Here is a 23,246-nt window from a genome sequence, read left to right as displayed (position 1 = left end):
CCAGATACTGATAGTAGTCACAAGACTGCTATATACTGCTAATGAAAAAAAGGCATTTAGCAGTTTATATTTATTTAAATAATTGCATTTCCATGTTCTGTGGGAGACCAGATATATTGAATGCAGGTTCTTGGGTTTAGTAACACTTTAGTTTAAGGTAAATGTCAACATTTGGGGGGGTGGGGAGGAGAGATTACTTTTCAAAGCATTTTATATCTTTCTGTGTAAACTTTAACATATTGAGTATTTTTAAACTGTATTTTGTGGCAATTTTATTTCATGCAGAATACCCTTTGAATTCTAAATCTAGAAGTTCTCGAATGCTGGTCATTAGAAAAGGGATGAAAGATGATTTCTCATGGTCTGGGTATCCGATTACAACAAGTAGTACCCACGTACCACTCGCAAAGAATGGGATGGACATTTCTAAGGATCTAGAACCTAAGGATTCCAGTCCAACAAAGGTAGTGTAAAGCACTGCATTGTTCTGAGGGGATAAGGTTTACAGAATTGACTTATTTGTTAAATGCGAACCTAGTGGTACGGAGTTTGGTATCCTAAACAAAAAAAAAAAACTTTGTACCCCTCCCCTATATTTTTAACACTGGGCCAGCTTTATGATTTTTAGATACACGCATGTGCAACACAGATACATGGCTGTGGGAAATATTTTTCTGTGGATCTTTTCACAGTGGGCATGGGGTTTGCAAAAGCGATTAGGCTGTCGGTCAGGGGTATAAAGTAAGCATGTTCCCAACCAATTGAAATCGCGCATATGATGGAAAAAAACATGAGCAGAGTTTACCTTCAGTGAAAACTACTTATCAGATAACTAGATCTTATAGGCATCTGCCTCTCCATTTTTTTTTCTTTCCTGTAAAAGATTACATCACAAAACCCAATCCAAAAAATTAAGTGGAATATTTCCAACCTTCATGAATGGTCCTATAAATCTTTGAATACCAGTGTTGGGTTGCATATGCTGAAATATAATAAAACTCTGCTTGGCTGACTTTATTTTTATGAGGGTGGCAATGCTGACTCTACAGTCTACATCAGGGGTGCCCAACCAGTGGCCTGGGGATCACATGTGGCCTGCGGAGCCCCCTGATGTGGCTTGCGACCTCCTTCCGTGGGATGGCAGATTGGCAAGCTCAGATCATGGGTTGCAGACCTGCTGTCACAGAGCATCTGTGTTAATGAAGCCGGCAAAGCAAGCAACTGTGGAGCAGAGCTGTATAAGCTGATGCTTCCTGTACAGCGCTATCTCTTGCCACAGTCGGAGTGATACCAAATGCACTCTGCCTGGGATCGCAACAGCAGGCAATACTTGAATGGAAGACCTGTTATTAAAGGTCATTTTATTACTAAAATTGCAGTGTGTGTAAATATAGGCATACCTGTGCAGTGGTTACTGGGCTGCTTTCAAACTGATCCGCGGGTGCAGTGCACCTTCAGGATACCTGCACTGAGGCATAGACTTCTGTTATTACCTGAGGGTTTGGTGTGCTTTCAGAAAGTGCACCACCCCTGCAGGATATAATAGAAGTCTAGGGCAAAGTGTAGCAAAGACACAGGTGCACTACGCTGCATTAGTGTGAAAGGCCCATTTCACACAATCAGTCTGACTCAATCGGACCCTCCATTCACCTCTATGAAATAGCAGATGCAGATTTGTGTTTTTACACCCGCCTACCTCCAATCTGATTCGCTAAAAAAAAAAAAAAAAAAAACAGAAGGGGATCAATCCCCTTCCATCAGGGCGGATCAAAGGTCCCATAGAGTAGAGTGGGTTGTATCCATGTCTGCTCTGCACGGATCTTTCATCTGCCTGCTCTGCTCATTGTGGCCTGCGACTGGTTACCAAGTCGCTTAAGTGGCCCTCGCTCTTCAAAAGGTTGGGCACCCCTGCTCTACATGGTACTGCTGCCTATAGGATGTAGGCACACCTCCCTGGGCATTCCCGCTATAGACTAGGTATCTACTGTATGTGCCAACACATCCAGGGCTGCCACTCAAAAAAAAGTCTTTGCAATGTGTAATCCACCCCATTCATCACTGACCCGCACCACTCATGAATTAATGCTAAAGGGCATGCCCATTGGAATATGCAGATAAAATGAATCTTGGAAGTTGTAGTGCAAGGGGAGCAGTGAGACCGCAATATCTATACATTGCTCTAACTTCCAAACCAGAAGTTCAGGAAAAGCGTTTGTGTAAATAATACTTTGGGGAAGGAATCGTCATGCTGAAAAAAAGCCAAGGTAACCTCTTGCTGATTATAATCAAAAGGTGATGTTTAGGACATCATGCTCCATTGGACATTTATTGTCAGCTATTTTTTCATTTTGTTCCCAACTTTCCTCTACAATGCTAGGCTGAGAGTGCCAATGTTGACTGACATTTGCTTATGTCTAAGCTGCTTCTCTGTCCCTACAAGTCATTGGGAATGCAGAAGCAGCTCAAAGCATGTTGATGCAGCTTAAAAGGAAGTCCAATGCAGATCAGAAGGGGGCAGCATGCACCTATTGGTGGCTTGTGAATGATCTCCGAATCATTTCAGGCTAATCTTAAAGGCATGCAGAGCGTGCCTAGAAGGCAGCTATTTTTGCTTGTCAACATAGGCCCATAGAAAGGCTTGGGAGGAAGGAAAAGGTGCACACAGCTTGAATTTGCTGGGAACGTTAAGAAGTACATTTCAGTTCAGTTACCTTTTTACTCCAGACCTAATTATCATATATTGCGATTTTTACAAAGACTACAGCTGTTTGAGCAATTTTTTATTATATACCCAGTTTTATTGAACAGGTATGAGACTAGCTTACTACGGTATGTGTGTGTTTTTTTTTTTTTTTTGTTAGATGTTTGTGCATTAGAGATTGGGCTGTGTTTGGAAATTACTTTGCATAATATTTCTGTGAGCTGTACTATGGGGGGAACATTTTAGGAGAGAGATTTTTTTGAAGCAATGTTGGTTTAAAGCAGGGGTCTCAAAATCAAATGACCTGAGGGTCACATGACACATTTTCATATCCCATGGGGGCCGCATGCAGACTTTTTCCTTGCATGTACCCCTCAGATCTACAGCGACTGCACTTTCAAGTACACCTGCAGTATAAAGTGGATTTGCCTTTAGTAAATGTGTATATTTGTGTGCTGAGCTTACAGTTCCCCTTCTGAGAACTATTAACCCCCTGGACTGATGTCAGCAAAACGCATTATTAACCCAGCACTGATGTCACCAAAACGCATTATTAACCAATCATTACCCCCCACACTGCACAAATACCCCAGCTACCCCACTAAGGACTTGCCTCAGTGTGATGGCTCGCTCACCTCTCCTCCTGTCAGCTCCTGGCTTACACACACACCTAGTGACAGGACACCCAGAAAAAGACACAATCTCCCACCCTGAGGTGGCAGCAGGATCGATCACCAGTGCCTAGGTGGGCGGGGCGATGGGCGTATCCTTTCTCCGATCCTTCCTCCGCTCTGTACTCTCTCTGGGCAGCATGCTACCAGAGAGGACACAGGAGACGGAGACAAAGCTCTTCTGCGCCTTCCCCTCTGCAGTGCAAACCCGTCCAGGATCACTGCTGCGGGCCATTTATAACCAGTCCGCAAATGACCCATGGGCCGGTACTTTTAGACCACTGGTTTAAAGAAAAGCATTTAAAAAAAAACAAAACAAAGAAAACTTGCCTGCTCTGTGTAATGATTTTGCAGAACGCAGCCCTGATCTTCCTCTTCTCGGGTCCCCTGATGGTGCTCTGGGCCTCACCCCCTTGTCGAGTGCCCCCATAGCATCAATTTTTCTATAGGGGCACTCATGCGTGCTCGTTACTGAGCCTGAGGTCTGTTTCCATAAGAGACAGAGCGTGGGTCAGCCCTGCCCCCCCTTCCACCTCACACAGAGAGCATGGGTTAGCCCCCCGCTCCTGCCTCACTGGCTGTGATTGACAGCAGCAGGAGCCAATGGCTCCTGCTGCTGCACCTCAGCCAATGAGGAGGGAGAGGCCTGTGAGAGCTTCGGCTCTCAAGCATATCGCTGGATCAGGATTGGGCACAGGTAAGGATTAGGGGGGCCTGAGGGGGGAGCTGCACACTGCACATAGAATGCATGAAGGTAAAAAACCTTCAGCCTTTACAACTACTTTAATGAATTTGGGGCATAAAAAGTAATCGACCATCTGCCAGAAGTATAACATACCTTCTGCCAAATTGGCATGTCTGTGGCCTACCATATATCTTTTTTTTGGGAACAGGGCTGTCAATTTGCATTTATTTTGTAGCTATGGGCATTTGAGGATATCTGCTTTACATCCATACACGTGTAATAATGTTTTTAGAGGCTCAATTTTGAGAAGACTGGCTGCACACGGTAGATGGTGAGGTTCTAGTACCAAAAACAGATTTCTTTCAGCAGAGACTTGTGCAAGGTTTCATTTCTGGTGGGTCATCGTAGTATTCCGGACCTAGGATAGCAATATATTCTTTCTATGTGTGTGCTGGCTGTTTAAACTGATATAACTGTTTTTAGCTTGGCCTCAGGTTTGTACATGAGAATTTTAGGTAATGTTATGTGTTACCTGTATGATACATTTAGAAAGATGACCATACACTGGCAGTTTATGCTGCCATTACGTCTTGTGATTTAGCTTAGGCCATGTATGGTGATATAGACATAGGCTACATGATTAGAACATCTGAACCATGCACGCAGTCATGTACAGCCACATATCTATGTTTGAAGGTCTTGATTTTTTGGGGTTGCCAGTTATAGGCTCAGTAGGTCCAAAGAAAATTCTCTTGGCTAGACATCAGCCTGCATCTTTAGACAGAAGTGAACTAAATATCCAACAAGATGGGGAGCCCTTTCGGAGGCTGCATTTTATAATATTTTCTTTTCCTTATTTTCATTTAAAGGAGAACAGCAATGCACTATTGGACGAGAACAACATTGAAAGTTCTAGTGAAACCTTCAGGTCAAATAAAACTGTACATAATGACTTGACAGATTCATCTCAGACTTCAATGCAAGAGGTAAAAATGTATAAATAAAGGATTTAGAAAACTGTTGTAGGATTATTTCCTATGCCTATAAGTTGGCATTACCATAGGATAGGAATCATTATCTGGAAGGTGATATCTGGGTAAAATATGACCATATTGGACACAGGTTCTACCTCCCAGAGCTTCCTCATAATTGTACCCTGAGGCCCCTTTCACACTGGAGCAGGAGGTGCGTCGGCAGTAAAGTGCTGCTATTTTTAGTGGCGCTTTACCGTCGGATTTGTGGCACTATTCGTCCGCTAGCTGGGTGGATTTAAGTTGGTTGGCAGTCACAATGACCCAGCTACACCATAAATATCTATCCAGGCCATTGTGCTGGAAAAGAACTAATATTTGGAAAAATATACACCTTTTATCAATCTCGTAGTGCTGAGGTATGTTTTCATTTCAGGTCCCTGTACTCCAGATAGAGGAGATTTTTTTTTTTTTTTTTTTGATATTTGAAAATGTATTATAACAATACATTACTTATTAGTAGGGTTGTACCGATACTAGAATCGGTATCGGCGCCGATACCGAGTATTTGCCGGAGTACTTGTACTCGGGCAAATGCCACTGATGCTTCACCCGATACCGAAAGTCAGTGGGCAGGCGGAGTGGGTGGGATAAGGCAGAGTGGAGCGTGGCACAGTCATAAACCTTGCAGTGCAGCAGAGCTTTGAAGGTAAGCCTGTGGGCAGGGGTGTGGGGCAGCCATGTACGTTGGTGACCGGGCTGTCAGAATCATTAACGGAAGTGACGGCCCAAGCCTCCACCAGAGGCTGTACACGGCAATGCCCATCTTGGTACACCCTGAACTCGGCCTCCATAGCCTACAATCACAAAGCGGCAGCGGACATCTTGCTTCACCCAGCCCATATAGTTCACTAATTATGTGGGCTGGGTGTAACAAGCTGGCCACTGCTGCATTCTGACTAGACTTACTGAGGCCGAGTACAGGGTGTATCAAGATGGGCTCTTGTATAGTTACTCTCTTTTATAGCGTCAATTACATTTTCTTAATGCCAGGCTGCCAGCAATTATCAGTGCCACTGCCTACCTATCAGTGCTCATCAGTCAGCGCCACCGATCGGTGCTCATAAGTGCCAGCCATCAGTGCCCATCAGTCGGTGCACCTATCAGTACTGCAAATCAGTGTCCATCAGTAAGTGCCACCCATCGGTGCCAGCCATCATTGCCTGTATTGTATTGTGCTTTGAAAACTGTCACTTGATATATAAAAAAAAAAAAGTAAAAAAAAAGGTATCGTTAATCGGTATCTGCGAGTACTTGAAAAAATTATCAGTACTTGTACTCTGTTTTAAAGTGGTATCACTGCAACCCTACTTATTAGGAAAATGAAAACTGTGCTTTCTTTCAAATTTTTGTCCATATATGTGCTGATTGTACAAAATATATATTTTAAGATGGTTTTTCAAATGCTTTTGGTTTGCAAAGTGGTTAAAACGTTATTGTTGCGTAAACCTCTCCAGAACATTAAAGGGATTGTAAAGATATTTATAAAATAACAAACCTGTTCTACTTACCTGTTCAATGGTTTTGCACAAACAATCCTCTTCTCTGGTCCCCTGCTGTTGCTGCTGGCTTCTTCACCCTGCTGAGTGCTCCCATAGCAAGCTGCTTGCTATAGTGACACTCATTTGGCTCACTCCCAAGTCGTGCTCTGTGTGTCCATTGATGCACATAGTGCTTCTCAGCCCTGCCCCCACTTCATTCTCACTGGTTGTGATTGACAGCAGCAGGAGCCAATGAGTCCCTTTGTCTCTGAAACAGTGTGGGGAGAGAGAAAGCAACAATGTTGCTCTGAAGCACACAGTTGGATCAACATCTGGCTCAGCTTAAGTATAAGGGAGGCTGGGGGAGCTGCACACAGAAGGATTATAAAAACCTTTTGCCTTTAGAACCACTTTAACATTTGGTCATGTAGGTTTTAATTGACCCTGGACATGAAATAAACTTTTTTTATACTTATGTTTGTGAGAGATGCGAAACGGGAACTAAATTCTGGATTGAGAATGACTGATCTGAACTTGAGTCTGTCAAGGCCTTTAAAGTGTATCTAAAGGTCAAATTGTTTTGCTATTTCAGGTAGCGTGCGGAATAATTAGCCAGGTTTTTATTGTTGCCTGTTGGGGAGATTCACTTTATTTTATTTTTTATTTTTTTGGTACTAGGAATCATTGCCACCAGGACCCAAAGTGAGTAAAAATAAAAATGTCACATATTGCTGGAACAGGAATAGAAAGGAAATCTTCCAATGGCAACATTTGTATTAGTGACAGCTGTCTGAGAGGGGATTTGCTCTCACTTCCCAGTGTATATGTAGGAAAGGAAACAAAGGGGAATTTTATCAATGGGACACAGTGCCAAGAAAGAAAAAAAAATGCCTGGAAGGTTTTAACTACTCCCTTGTGTATTTAAAGTGTTTGTAAGGGCAGAAGGGTTTTTTTTTTTTTTTTACATCTATGCAGTAAGTTAAAAATCTTCTGTGTGCAACCCCCCCAGCCCCGCCCCAAATCCTGAACCTGAGCAGGATCTCGATCCAGAGATGAGCACAAGAACCATGTCTCTTGCTCCTCATTGGCTCAGATACAGCAGTGGGCGCCCTTGTCAGTCAGAGCCAGTGACGAGTACCTGGGGGCGAGGCCAAGCCCTGCTCTGTCTGTGGAGGAGTCAGCAGGGCTGACGGGCGACCCCAGAAGAGGAAGATCGAGGCTGCTCTCTGCAAAACCATTACACAGAGCTGGTAAGTATGCAACATGTTTGTTGTTTTAAGAAAGGGGGGGGGGGGGGAAGCCTTTACAATCACTGAGTTGAAATAATACATGGCTTTACATGTAAATTAATCTTTGCTTGTGTTGTTACAGGAGGTTGATTCTTCCAGTTTTTCTAATAGAATGAATATTTGTCAGGAACATGACATCAACTTGAATTTTGATCAGAATGAAATCCCTCAGGGGAATGGAAATTCCTTCAATTCCAGACAAATTACACGGTCTTCTACTTTCCCTCAGGAGGTTGTTCTGTCAAGTTCACTGGAGGCAGAGCACAGGTAAGTTGCAGATACGATGAGTGTTGCCTTGTGGCACATCAACTTGAAAAAAAAAATTCAGACAACATCCACCCCAGCTTGAGGGCACCAGTGGGTGAGGTCCAGCAGTCTAGTCTCTTACCTGGTTATTGGCTGTGCTCACATTCCTGTGGATTGTAAAACGGATTTGTTTTATGAATCAGGAATGCAGTTCTCAATGTTTGAACCCTTAAGGTTTTCTAAATTTTGTATTAATTGCTTCTAAAGAATGGTCTGATGTTCTTCTTTTATTGCAAGCTATAAAAATAAGGAAGGATTTTTTTTTTGCTGTAACTTTAAAGTCCAACTCCGGGCAAAATTTTTTGTTCCCATGCTTGTTTTGTCAAGGGTGAGCAGAATGCATATACTCGCCCGATCCTTTGGAAAACAACACTCCCACACGGTCCAGTGGGGGAATGTTTCTGGTCTATGGAGCCTGCTCTGGGCGTGATGCTGCAAAGAACAGTACACTAAAGACCGCTGTAGCGCAGGGACGCCAGACCAGTCATGTGCTGGGAGGATTAGGTAAGTAGACCTCTGCTCTCCCCCTCCCCTAAAAAAAAGGAGCAGTTAAAACATGCAGTTTTATATACATTTTATATACATTATATATATATATATATATATATATATATATATATATATATATATATATATATATATATATATATATATATATATATATATATATATATATATATTTTTTTTTTTTTATACACTGGTGATCAAAATTGGAGAACCATTTATGAACACTTGTGTTTTTTTTTTTTTTCCCCAGAAATAATGTAATCTTCATTGCTCATTTGATGGAATTTTTGTTGTGGCTATACCATGCTAATAGAACATTGTTTTTCAAAATAAACAAGGCACTTGACACCAAAAATATAATTTTGTAGAAAACACAATGATGACAATTAGAGAACATTGCTGACTATAGCAGTGAGAGAGGTTACAACTAAAATTTCTCAAGTTTACAACAATCAACAATTAGTAGGAAGTGTACAGGCCGTTGCTTTGAATGACTTCAGCACCTTTTGCACAGGACATCACTAGTCTCTCACACTCCTCTGATGTGATTTTGTTCCACTCTGTCTCTTCCACAGTTTGGTGATTATCGTTGGTTTCTTTGCCATAACTTTGTCACCAAGCATTTTTCAGAGTTTTTTTTTATTGGGTTTAGATCAGGACTCTAGCCATTTTTTATTTCATTGTTTTCAGCTCAAGGAACCGCATGTTGTCGAAGAAGGTTGTGCTAAACATTTGCGTTCACTCTGCCATATAGCTGTATAAGAGGCCCAACTCTTGCTGCAGAAAACATCCCCCAAACCATGATGCGTTTCCTTCCACCTTTCACTGACTTCCTTACACACTTGGCGTTGAGTCTTTCCCCAGTTTGACGAGGAACATAATGTTTCCCATCAGACCCAAATACATGAAATTTGCTTTCATCACTCAAGTGAACTTTGGAGCACTTCCCTGTCCACACAACATGCTCCTCAGCAGGGGTGTAGCTATAGAGGTCTCAAATGTGATCTGGGCCCATGCGGCTCCCCTGTGCCGAATATCCATAGTACCCAGCACGGTGCGAGGGCGCATCGGAGGGGGTGGGGCAAAAGGTGCAGAGTGAGATGATGGTGTGGTAGTGCGGGAGAGGAGACAGCAGCCCCCCTGTCCCTTCTTGTAACCCTGTGCCATGTCCCTGAGCCTGCTTTGCCCTTCTGTCCCTGAGCCATATACCAATCAGGAGGGGGAAAGAGGACCTGTCATGGAGGGAGGGGATTACAGACTGGTAACCATGCCCCTGTCACTGAGCCTGATCCACCCTTCTGTCCCTGAACTTTTCACTGGCCAGAGGGAAGTGTAAAGAGGACCTGTCATTGGAGAAGGAATTAGAGATTGGTAACCCCATCTCTGAGTCAGCCCTACCTTCCTGTTCCTGAGCCATACACCAGTCAGTGGGAGGGGGTAAAGGACCTGTCGTGGTGGAAGGGGATCCAGAGAAGGCCGAACTAAAGGTTCCAGAAGGGGGGGGTGCAGAGGAGCCCATCAGGGGTATAAATTACACCCAACCACCTACTGTGACTAACCTAGGTGTAGCTGTCCCTAGATAAAATAACAAAAATACATACTACTGGCACCAGTAGTGGAACTGTCAGGGTTGCAACTGGGCCCTGGCATTCTCCCACTGTGGGGCGGCCCCAAGACAGCAGGAAGGGGGCCCACTGCAGAACATGTGAAAGGGTATCCGCTACGGGTCTGCAATAAAGGGATCTGTGACAGGAGTAAAGGGTCTCTGGCCCTGAGGGAAAGGCCCCGGCAGGGGGGCCCTGAAGGTTCTAGCTACGCCTCTGGTCCTCAGCAAAGGAGCATGAGAGGTTTGGTCACTGCAGAGTTGGCTTTCAGTCCAAATGGCGAGACCCTGCATGTTTAACCAATTGCCCATTGAGATTCTCCGCATTATCCTATCCTCTTGCATGAGTGTATATGAGTGTATATGAGTGTATATGAGTGTATATGAGTGTATATGAGTGTGTATATATTTATATAACCATGTCCAAGCATGGTGGTGGTAGTGTCATGGTCTGGGGCTGCATGAGTCCTGCTGGCACTGGAGAGCTATAGTTCACTGAGGGAATCATGAATGCCAACATGTACTGTGACATACTGGAGCAGAGCGTGATCCCCTCCCTCCTGAGACTGGGCCGCAGTGCAGTATTTCAACATAATGACCCCAAACACACCTCCCAAGATGACCACTGCTTTGCTAAAGAATCTGAGGGTAAAGGTGATTGACTGGCCAAGCATGTCAGCATTTTCTGATGGAAAGGTCAGCAGTTGCGAGATTTCTTGTTTAAGTATGTATAAATGCTTCATAAATCGGGTGCCATTTAGATTGGTGTTAACAAACTAAGATAAAGAAATGTTTTAAAAATGAGGTCTAACTTTTCTCTTTAGAAGATATATTGAAGGATTCTCTTTTAAAAGGTATAGAAAAGGTTTTCGTTGATCGGACAACCCACAGTAACCTTTTGTCACTTTGCGACTTTCAGATTGTTGAAGGAAATGGGCTGGCAGGAAGACAGTGAAAACGATGAGATCTATGCACCACTAACAGAAGATGAGCTGAGGGAGTTCCAGATCATAAGTCAGCAGGTAATGCTTATGTGTTAAGCCAAACCCCAGTATAAGTAAAATTTAAAAATTTATCCTAGCAGTGGGGCAGTGCTTTCCCCTCTTCGTTAACCCTTGTGAACAGCATCTATAAAAGTGGTTCTTAAGGCCAGAAGGTTTTTTTTTTTTCTTTTTTTTTTTTAACCTTAACCACTTAACCACTTGACCACTGGGCACGTAAACCCCCTTCCTAACCAGTGAAGTTTTGTCCTTTTTTTTTTTTTTTTTTCACACAAATAGAGTTTTCTTTGGTGGTATTTAACCACTTCCCACCCGGCCAATGCATATATACGGCCGGGTGGGAGCCGTCTACTCCTGATAAGCCATTCAGGAACGTCCTTCAGGAGTAGCGGGATCGCGCGCTCGCGCAGCGGCGCGATCCCGATGTGCTCGTGTCACCCGGACACGGCACATCTCAGATCGGCAGGAGGGCTCTGTGATTGGCCCTCCTGATCACATGACGGCCGTGTCCAATCACGGCCGTCATGTGATGTAAACAAACAGCCGGTTGCTAGGCAATCGGCTCTCCTCTCCTCACACGGAAGTCACCGCTGAGGAGAGGAGAGCAGAACGCTGCAGCCGGCTGATGATCAGTGAGTATGGGCTGCTTTTTACAGCTTTTTACTCACTGATCATCAGTGTAGTGTAAACACACAACACACCACACAGTACAAACACAGTCCCCACATATGTCCCCAAAACACACATGTCCCCAAAACATACATGTCCCCAAATAATAAAAACACATGTCCCTAATAATAAAAACATGTCCCCCACATATGTCCCACTAAAATCACATGTCCCAATGATTATCTGCACACATATGTACGTGATCACCTGCACACATATGTACATGATCATTTGCGTACATATGTCCGTGATCACACAAACCAATTATTATACACTTAACGGAATTTTTATTTACCAAAAACATGTAGCAGAATACATTTTGGCTTAAATTTATGACAAAATTTGATTTTATTGGATTTCTTTTCAAATAGAAAAAAGAAAATATAGTTTTTTTTCCAAATTTCCGCTATTTTTGCGCTTATATCGCAAAAAAAAAAAAACGGAGTCGTGAATAAATAACACCAAAATAAAGCTCTATTTGTGCGAACAAAATGATAACAATTTCATTTGGGTACAGTGTAGCATGACCGCGCAATTGTCACTGAAAGCGCTAGAGCGCTGAAAGCTGAAAATTGGGCTGGGAAGGAAGGGGGTGAAAGTGCCCTGTATTGTAGTGGTTAATCACCGCTGGGTTTTATATATTTTGTGCTATAAATCAGAAAAATACTAAAAATTCTGTCAAAAAAAAAGTCTTTGTTTCTGTTAAATTTAAGAAAATTTAGTAATTTTTCTTCATAAACGTTGGCCAAAATTTATACTCCTACATATTTTTGGTAAAAATAATAAAAATTGGTTTATATTATTTGGTTGGTGAGAAAGTTAGTCCACAAGCTATGGTGCCAATCACTGAAAATTGATCACACCTGAAGTACTGATGGCCTATCATTTCTTGAAACCCTAACATGCCAGGAAAGCACAAATACCCCCCAAATGACCCCTTTCCAAGGTATTTAGAAAGAGGCACAGTGAGGTTTTTGAAGTTGTAATTTTTTTCCCACAATTCTTTGCAAAATCAAGTTATTTTTTTTTCACAAAACTGTCATATTATCAGGGTATGGCAGAGTCAGAATATGGGCAGAGTATGCATGTGGCTAGAATGGGTACTGAACAGCGCTGTGGGCACTACACATCTAACCCACAGTGCTCCTACAAACGATCTCTCCCCCTCTCCCCTCACATTGTACCGATCCGTACAGAGAAGGGGAGGGAGCAACCGCCGGTCTGTTGTGATCGCTCTGCCATTTGACAGAGCAATCACGTGGTAAACGGGTCATGGATGTTTCCGATTGCGTGCCCCAGGGGGCCCGCAGGAGCAAGATTTTGTGAGGACGTCCATGGACGCCCTCCCAGAATAAGCCGACCGCGCTGTAGCCGTCTTTCGGCCACGGCCCAGTCGGCATGTGGTTAATGCATTCTATGCAATAAGGTAAAAAACCTTCTGCATGCAGTGCCCCACAGCCACTCCCCCCTACTTACCTGAGCCAGATCTTGATCCAGCAATGTGTACAAGAGCAGAGGCTCTGTCTGCTCTCTCCTTCCTCATTGACAGAGACAGCAGCAGGAGCCATTGGAGAGGAGGCAGGGCCAAGTCCCACTGTCTGTGTCAGAGGATGCAGATAGCTAGGCTTAGGAGTCAACCTGTGTGAGTGCCCCCCATAGCAAGCGACTAGTTATAGGGGTACTCCGCGGGGGGGACCCAAGAAGAGGGGGATCGGGGCTACTCTGCAAAACTGTTGCACAGTAAGTATGACATGCTTGTTTTACAGAAAAAATGTACATTTAGAACCACTTTAAAGAGACTCTGCCCATTATAGCCTTTGTGACAGTCTCTTTAACCACTTGCCTACCAGGCGCTTTCAGCCCCTTCCTGCCCAGGCCAATTTTCAGCTTTCAGCACTGTCATGCTTTGAATGACAATTGTGCGGTCATGCAATGCTGTACTCAAATTTTAATTCTTTTTTTTTTTTCTACAAATAGATGTTTCTTTTGGTGGTATTTAACCACTTGTACTGCAGCAGGTTGTCTTTCTTTGGCAAATCGTCATCATTGTATGTCGGCTCCTTTAAAACCTCTAGGGTGCATGCTAGCGGTACGATGCAAAGGCCTATGCGTGTGGCCGCGATGGCCACCCGCAATTGCTCTTGAGAGAGACAGAACGGGGATCTGTCAATGTAAATGGACAAATCCCCATTCTGTCAGGGGAGGAGAGACAGACAGATCAGCTGTTCCTAGTGATTAGGAACAGCGATCTGTCTCCTCCTCCAGTCACTACACTGCCCCCAGTTAGAAACACCACCCTAGGGAGCACTTAACCCCTTGATCGCCCCCCAGTGTTAACCCCTTCCCTGCCAGTGACAATTATACTTTGGTGGCTATTTCTAGCACTGATCGCTGTATATATGTCACTGTTCCCAAAAGGGTCCGATCTTTCTGCCACAATGTCACAGCCCCACAAAAAAATCACTGATCACCGCCATTACTAGTAAAATTTTTTAAACAAAAATGCTATAAATCAATCCCCTATTTTGTAGACGCTAGAACTTTGGCGCAAATACAATATGCACTTTTTGCAATTTTTTTTTTTTTAACCAAAAATATGTAGAATACATATCAACCTAAACTGATGAAGAAATGCATTTTTGGGGGATATTTATGATTGCCAAAAAGTTAAAAATATTTTTCAAAATCTGTCTTTTTTTTTTTTTGTTTATAGCGCAAAAAAACCCCCGGAGGTGATCAAATATCACCAAAAGAGAGCGATATTTGTGGGGGGAAAAAAAAGAACATCAATTTTGGTAGAGTACAACGTCGCAATTGTCGATTAAAGCGACGCCGTGCCTTATCGCAAAAAATGGCCTGGTCATTGAGGGGGAAAATCTTTCTGGTCCTTAAATGGTTAATCACTGCCGGGTTTTTTATTTTTTGATAAAGTTTTTGTCAGAAAATGTTAAATTAGTAAAGTAGTAAGTTTTCTCCTTCACCTGGGCGGCACTGTTGGGGCTGCACTGATGATCAGAGCCCTGATTGCCTATACATGTCTCCCCTGTGACGAAATGCCCATGATCGGCTCTTCGCTCCTCACACTCTGTCAGTGTGAGGTGAGGAGAGTCTATTACTGGCACTTCCCTGTTTACGTGGGATCAGCTGTGATTGGACACGGCCAATCATATGGGTAAAGATCCGTGGCATCGGTTCTTTACTGAGATCAGGGTTGCGCCATGTCCCAAGTAAACGGTGCACCCCCACGGGCATGCGATTACGGTGAGACTGGGTGACGTCATATCCCGCACGTTGTCATTTGTCTATACGGTGGGCGGGAGGCAGTTAAAGCTCACCTTTTTTTTTTTTTTTTTTTTTCTGGTACTGTCCTCTTCACAACACTCCTCAGCCACTCTGAAAAATACCCTGTGTAAGATGTGAATGCTTACATAGGCTAGAAGAGGTTACATTCTCTGTCATGCTTTGTAATGCTGCAGTGTTTGGGCCTGGAGATTGGCCACTAGGCCCACTAGGCCCAAGCAATGCATCTTGGGAAATAGGTGCCATGTTGCGAATGTCTGTAGTTTGCCAAGCAGACAAAGAATGTTTCTTTTCATACATCAGGGGACACAGAGCCATAGTAGTTATTATGTGTGTTATGGGCCACCTTTTAGGTGATGGACACTTTTACGTCATAAGACAAGAAGTGCACTCCCTATATGACCCCTCCCACTACTAGGTGTACTTCAGTTTTTTCCGCCAGTGTCTAAGGTGTTGGTCACGAGATGTGCTGAGCTCCACTGGCGCAATCATTGCTGGGGCTAGCCATGCTGACCGGATCCATTCAAAGTGTCATTTGGGCCTCGTGTACGAAGAAACAAGGTTTTGCCTGTGAATGCTTCTCTTTTTAGAGGGCTGGATTCTGGGATCCAGTACTTTTGGTAGTAAGGCCATAAAGTTTTACTGGCAGGGTGCTGTTGCAGGTCCAGGATTGTGGGTTACCTCTAGGTTCACCGACTTCTGAAGGTTTACGGAGCCCACGTTAAGGGTCAAGAGTGTGTCTGTTGGTTTACCACAGAAAACCCTTGCGGCGGGAAGGTAAGTGGAGTTTTCTAAGAAATATTTTTGTATTTTCTTATGAATATCTCTAAGTAAATAATGTTGTCATGCCTGTGTGTCACCACTGGGGTCTGTATTGAGCACTCACCGCCTCATGCTGGAAAGAGCACTGTTTCAGGAGCCGATCACTTCCTCCTCCTCCTGCCAAAGCAGCAGATCCTCCAGTAAGCAAAAGAGGGGGGATTGGTCTTGCCGCCTGTGGCCCCCCTATGCCGGGATTCCCCTCCTCTGGGGTATAAGAGCCCGGATTCATTTTTTGAAAAAAATAAAAATAAATGGAAAAATGCAGTGGCCGATCGGCGGCTTTTTGTACTCTTCTTAGTGGGTCCAAACGTAGCATCCAGTGCTCAGGACCCTCATACTGAGGTGCAAGGGGCAGGGGATCAGGAAGGTCTTCTAAAATATTTGAAAGATACTAATATCTCCTCTTCTGAGGATCCTAACTTCGAGGGAGTAGTCTCACAAGACAGTTTGCTGGTACACTCCCTTACTAAATTGGTTCTCTCAACCTTTGTGCTGCCTGTAGAGCAGTCTATTGATGAGCTCACCTCTGGTTTGGGATCACTAAAGCCTCCCCCATCTGGGGATGCTTTTCCTAGCCATTCATGGCTAAAAAAGCTGATATCTTCTGAATGGGAACACCCAGATAAGCATTTTTTTTCTTCCAAAAAAGCTTTATACACTGTATCCTATGGAGGAGGATTTCTTTAAGAAATGGGGGGGGGGGGGGGGTTCCAGCAATTCTGCAATCACTTCGGTGAATAAAAATCTCAATTGTCCGGTAGACAATGTGCAGATGTTAAAGGATCCAACAGATAAAAAGTTGGAATTTCTTTTTAAGAACAACATGTCTCTGGCAAGTTCAGTAGCACAGCCGGTTCTTGCGGCAATTGGTGTATCTCAGTCCATAAAGGATCAGTTTGTGGAGTTACTTAAGATTCTTCCTGATCAGCAGGCCCAGCAATGGGCTGGAGTATCAGATGCACTATATTTTACGGTGGATGCTATGAAAGATTCTATCATTCAAGCTTCATGGCTTATGCTAGGACTAGTGCATACACGCAGAGTCCTGTGGCTGAAAAGCTGGTCAGCCAAAGCACTGTGTAAGAAGCTCTTGGCCAGTTTCCCATTTCATGGTGAACGGTTATTTGGAGATGATCTAGATAAATATATCCAAAGGATCTCTAATGGGAAAAGTTCTCTTATAACGATAAAGGAGAAATGTTTAAACTTCTTTAAGCGTGCTTCCTCTCCAGTGCCAGGAGCATCTGTTTCTTGGCAGTCTCGACAGCCTCCACCATCAAGCTCAAGAGGAAGACCTCAAGGGCAGTCCCAGGGCCAAAAGAGGACTTGGGGCAGAAAGCCTGCAAAACCAAAATGCTAAAGCCTCCTTATGAAGGGGCGCCCCCGCTCGGGTGGGGGGAAGGCTTCTGCAATTTTCAAAGATCTGGCTGGAACAATGTCAAAACAGGTGAGTGGCTTCCTCAATTTCTCTAGGTTGCAAACTAGAGTTCAGAGAATTCTCATCTCCTCGTTTTCTAAGATCAAATGTTCCCAGAGATCCAGAGAAAAGGAAGTCTTTCTAGCTCTGGATCATCTCTTATCCCAGGAGGTGATATTAGAGGAACAGGGTTCAGGGTTTTATTCAAACCTTTTCATGGTTCCAAAACCAAACGGCGAGGTAAGACCCATTCTAGATCTCAAAGATCTGAACCGGCACTTAAATATCCAGGCCTTTCGCATGGAGTCAATCCGATCGGTTGTCTCCATTTTGCAAGGAGGGGAGTTTTTGACATCGCTCGATATCAAGGATGCATATCTCCATGTGCCAATATTTCCCGCTCATTAGAAATTTCTATGCTTCGAGGTAGAAAATCCATTATTTTCAGTTTGTGGCTCTGCCATTCGGTCTAGCCACCACACTGCATGTGTTCACAAAAATCCTGGCACCTCATTTAGCCAGGTTAAGGGCTCCGGATTTAACTCTCCTAGCCTATTTAGACAATCTGCTTTTAGTAGATCAATCAGTCTCTGGTCTAAACTAAAGTTTAATCTCAGCTATAAGCTACCTGGAATTCTAGGTTGGATCCTCAACCTAGAAAAATCCTCCTTAAAACCATCAAGGAGATTACAGTATTTGGGGCTGGTCATAGATACCGTTCAAAAGAAGGTATTCCTACCCCAGGCAAGAATCGGCTCCATGAAAGATCTGATTCAACTTGTCAAAGCAAAGAGAAATCCTTCCATTCGGCTGTGTATGAAATTGTTAGGGAAGGTCGTGGCCTCCTTCGAGGCAGTCCCTTATGTGCAGTTTCATTCAAGACTGCTACAAAACACCATTCTGTCGGCCTGGAACAAGAAGGTTCAGGCTTTGGACTTTCCAATGCACTTATCCCCTGAGGTACGTAAGAGCCTCAATTGGTGGTTGATATCCAGCCACCTCCAAAAGGGAAAATCCTTTCTACCAGTATCCTGGAAAGTGGTAACAATGGGTGCCAGCCTTCTAGGCTGGGGAGCAGTCCTGGAAGAAGCTTCTGTCCAGGGGAAATGGTCCAAGTCAGAAAGGACCTTGTCCATCAACATTCTAGAGATTCGGGCAGTACATCTGGCCCTAGAGTCCTGGATGCTCAGGCTACGGAATTGTCCTGTCAAGATTCAATCTGACAATGCCACGGCTGTGGCCTACATCAATCAGGGGGGCACGAGAAGTCATGCAGCCCAAAAAGAGGTGAATCATGTTCTAGCTTGGACAGAAAGCAACATTCCAGGGATAGAAAATTGGCAGGCGAACTACTTGAGTCGCCAACAATTGTTTCTGGGAGAATGGTCCCTTCACCCCGACATCGTTTTGTCGATATGTCAAAGAGGGGGTATTTCGGATGTGGATCTGTACGCGTCCAGATTCAACAACTTTGCGTCAAGGACGAGGGATCCGCTAGTGTGTGGAACAGACTCCTTGGTCTTCCCATGGGATCAGTTTTTACTTATCTATGCGTTTCTTCCGGTTCTGCTACTTCCGCGCCTTCTCTGCGGGGTCAAGCAGGAATGGAAGGAAGTGATTCTGGTGGCCCAGAAGAGCTTGGTTTGCCGAGATCATAAAGATGGCGGTAGGTGGGGCAGCACAGTGGTGTAGTGGGTAGCACTCTCGCCTAGCAGTAAAAAGGGTCGCTGGTTCAAATCCCAACCGTGACTCTACCTGCCTGGAGTTTGCATGTTCTCACTCTGCCTGCAGGTTGAACTGGATGGACTGGTGTCTTTATTCAACCTTACTAACTATGTAGGTGCCATTGTGGCCAGACCTTCTCGCTCAAGGCCCATTATTCCATCCTACCTTACAAACGCTAAATGTAACGGTTTGGCTATTAAAAACCCTCATTCTAAAGGACCGTGGGTTATCCCCTTCAGTAGTGTCTACTTTGGTTAATTCTAGGAAGCCGGCCTCCAGAGTCATTTATTATAGAGTCTGGAAGGCATATGTTTCCTGGTGTGGATCCAGGGGTTGGCACCCCAGGAAGTATGTCATAGGTAGGATCCTTGAATTCATGCAAATGGGATTAGAAATAAATCTGGCCTTGAGTACTATCAAGGGCCAGGTCATGGCCTTATCAGTATTTTTCCAACGGCCTCTTGCTTCTCGCTCTCTGGCATGTGGTTTTGTTCAGAGGGTAACATGAATAAATCTCCGTCAGGGAACCTCTAAATCCTTGGGATTTGAATTTAGTCTTGTCGGCGTTACAGAAACAGCCTTTTGAGCCTATATGGGAAATTCCCTTGGTTCTTTTGACAAGAAAGATAGTCTTTTTGGTTGCCATATCCTCTGCCAGAACAGTATCGGAATTGACGGCTCTGTCTTAAGATAAGGTGGTATTGCGGCCTCATCCTGAGTTCCTACCAGATGTAGTGACAGGTTTTCATTTGAACCAGGATATTATTCTGCTTTCTTTCTTCCCAGAGCCTCGATCTAGGGAAGAGAAATCACTACATTCCCTTGATGTAGTAAGAGCGGTCAAAGTCTATTTAAAGGAGACCGCTCAGGTTCGCAAAACAGATGTTTTGTTTGTACTGCCAGAAGGTCCTAAAAGATAAGCAGCATCAAAATCTACTTTCTCTTATATTCACCGACCGACACAGCTCTTCTTATAACCATTGGATTGTTATGCCCTATTACTAGGAGATACTAGGCATTAGTTGTATTACAACACTCAGAACTCTTAGTTCTCCCCAGGCGGCAGTCCCTTGGGCAACAACCCTCCACCCTGCCATGTCATCAGTTTTATTTTGCCTAGTGAAGGAGAAGGACCTAGGAACCCTGCGGGTCCATCGGTCCATGCTTTTTTATGCCGAAGCGTGCCTTTTTGCACAAGATGATTGATCCTGTGATCTACTATCAACAGCTAGCTGGGTGACAGGCTGGATACTCTTATCCTTGTAGTCTCCCCAGTCCGGCCATTGAGCGTGTGCAGACTGCAGCTATGTGCTCGGCAGGTCACGAAGAAACCTCAGCTCCAGAGGTAATCGGTGAGCTTTTATGCTCTGGGGCATACATATGACCGGGCTACTGATGTCTGCGTCACAGTATGCCGGGCCAGCAGCCACCCTGTACTGATCAGTGAGTGGGCCTGTGATGGAATGTCTCCCAGCTCTTCAGGACTGTTGAGCACAGCTCTCCCTGCCAGGGCATACCCTGGAAGGTCGATTCAGGGGTCCCTCACCTCCCTCTCTTCTCTCTCCTGTCCCTATCTCCCCCCCCCCCTCTCTGGGGGGATGCTGCATGTGGCTGCTGAGCTGTGTGTGTGTTTGTGTGTGTTTGTGTGTGTTTGTGTGTGTTTGTGTGTGTTTGTGTGTGTTTGTGTGTGTATCTATGTAGGGGCTCTCACCTGGGGGGGGGGGGGGGGGGGCGGGGCGCTGCGCTGGCTAGCTGTGTCCTGGGTCCTGTTCTTCATGCCCCTGGAAGTTGTCTGTGAGGGTTTGCTGATGTCCTGTACAGCGCTGTGTTCACTGCCATTGTTTTCTCCCTGTACCTCATGGAGCTGCTTCAGCAGCCTTTTTAGGTGTGCTCAAGGGCAGCATGCTCTTCTGGGCTTCAGCGGCCATTTTCCTGGTGATCTCCTATACAGGACACCGGCGGCCATTTTCTCGAAGCCTGAACACGTTTTTCAGTGTTCTCTAGCGGCAGCATGTGCTCCTATGCTCACAGCCATTTTCCCTGTGTTTTATGTCCTTGTGCTGGACGCTGGGTGGACATTTTATTGAAGTCTGAGCACACTTCAGGCCGGTTTTGGAGCCATTTGCAGCTGCTGCCACCGACGCAGCATTGTTTCATTTGCACCTGGGAGTCAACATGGACTACAGGCACTACTTGATGGATAGCGCAGAACTCCTCAGGGTGATGAGTCCCGCGGGAAAGAGCCCCTCAGCCAGCGGCAGTAAGGAGGGTGGGACTGTTACTGTCCTAAGTCCCCTTAGGGTGGCAGACAGGGTAGGGTCAGCATGGCTTCAGAAACTGGTGTTTCTTCCCCCAAAATCCAGGCAATTGCAACTGGGTCACCTGCAGACTGTGCAGTGCCCATGGACACCCTGACGGCGGTCCTCAATTAGTTTGTTGCCAAGATGGAGGCGGTGCGGGGGAAAAAGGGTGCAATAAAGTGGCCCCTGCCCCCCCTCCTCCGGGGAAAGCTTTGACGCAGACTCGGGTCCTGCTGAGGCTGGTGACAAGTGCTCTGTCTTGTCAGATGACGCTGACCAGCACCATTTGGACAGTGAGGATGAGTCCCCGTCTGGGTCCGTGCGCGACAAAGCGCTTGTTGGAGCACTTATCACAGCTGTGCATAATACCCTGAAGATTCACCTGCCAGCAGATCCCTCTGCTGATGTAGCGGCCCCTTTTTGGGTCCCGCAAGCCAGCACGTTCACCTAAGGTGTTCCCGTATCTGACTTATTTTGACAAGTTCATTTACAAGGAATGGGGTCGCCCCGCAACGGACCTTTTTGGTCCCCAAATACATGGCGGTGCGTTACCCTTTTGAGGAGAGCCTTCTCAAAAAATGGTCGCTCCTCTGGTCGTGGACCCCCCAGTATCCAGGTTAAATAAAGTAACCATGATCCTGGTAGAGGGGATTTCTGCATTCAAGGATCACACAGACAGGAAGGCCGAGGCAGTGGCTCGTTCCTTGTTTATGGTTGTGGGGTCAACCATGCGACCAGTACTGGCATCCGCACTTGTGTCGCAGACACTGAGTGGGCAAAACTTTTGCACCGCGAATTTGGAGAGCAACAAGCTTCTCCTGTCTGCGTGGAACTAGCAGACCAACTAGTGCAAGGCCTTAAGTAAGTCTGTGATGCGGCCCTGAATACTCTCCCTCTGTTATCCAGGGCTTCAGTGTCAGCTGTGGTGCTGAGGCGCCTGATTTGGCTAAAATGCTGGTTTGCTGACCAGGCATCCAAAAAAGCCCTGACAGCTCTTCCCTTGGCGACTGGCTCTCTGTAGCCTCTTTGGATGACATTATTAAAAATGTCACCGGTGGTAAGAGTACCTTACTCCCACAGGCCAGGAAGGCGAAGGAGCCACGCCGTAGGCAAGGGCCCGCTTTTTCCGTTCACAAACCTGCTTTTTCGTCCGCCCGGAGCTTCGGCACAACATCCCCAGTCCGAGAGGACGACCACGGAAGGACAAAAACGTCACTCGAACCGCAAGCCTGCGAACAAAAGTGCTACCGCATGAAGGTTTGCCCCCACCCATGTCTTGAGTGGGGGGTTGCCTTCGGGAGTTTGCAGCCCGGTGGTCCTCTCGGCTATCTGACCAATGGGTCTGCGATATGATTTCCTCAGGCTACAAGATAGTTTCTCTCTTGGCCTCCAAACAAATTCTTCCCCTCCAGCATACCAGTATCCCCGGCTCGCTGGGGGCCCTCTTGGGGGCCCTCTTGGGGGCCGTAAGGGACCTGCTGAGTCGCGGGTGGTTGTACCGGGTCTGGAATCGGAATGTTTCCAGGGATTCTACTCAAATCTGTTTGTAGTTCCCAAGAAGGAAGGGGTAGTCCAATCTTGGACCTAAAAGCCCTCAATCACTTTGTAAAAGTGCAGAGGTTCAGAATGGAATCTGTTCGCTCAGTAGTCGCTGCACTCCATCAAGGGGACTCCCTGGCGTCCTTAGACATCCAGGAAGCGTACCTGCACATACCCATATGCCTTCGGCACTCTACTC

General features: G+C 45.4%; 1 protein-coding gene across 5 annotated transcripts in view; it reads left to right on the top strand.

Annotated features, from left to right (window-relative positions):
• The window catches only part of GPBP1 (GC-rich promoter binding protein 1), a 76,707-nt gene that overhangs the window by 48,445 nt on the left and 5,016 nt on the right, over positions 1–23,246 (top strand). For 4 of the 5 annotated variants that reach the window (XM_077462694.1, XM_077462693.1, XM_077462695.1 and 1 more), the window contains 4 exons: positions 286–464; positions 4,927–5,043; positions 7,941–8,125; positions 11,194–11,296. In XM_077462694.1, coding sequence (XP_077318820.1) covers positions 286–464; positions 4,927–5,043; positions 7,941–8,125; positions 11,194–11,296 — 584 coding nt within the window. The remainder of the gene's footprint in view (positions 1–285; positions 465–4,926; positions 5,044–7,940; positions 8,126–11,193; positions 11,297–23,246) is intronic. The other variant, XM_077462696.1, reaches the window with a different exon arrangement.

This window comes from Lithobates pipiens, unplaced genomic scaffold (genome assembly GCF_037356315.1).
Source record: "Lithobates pipiens isolate NorthernLeopardFrog02 unplaced genomic scaffold, aLitPip1_a1.2 Scaffold_3, whole genome shotgun sequence".
Taxonomy (NCBI): Eukaryota; Metazoa; Chordata; class Amphibia; order Anura; family Ranidae; genus Lithobates; species Lithobates pipiens.
This window is presented reverse-complemented; position numbering and strand designations above follow the sequence as displayed.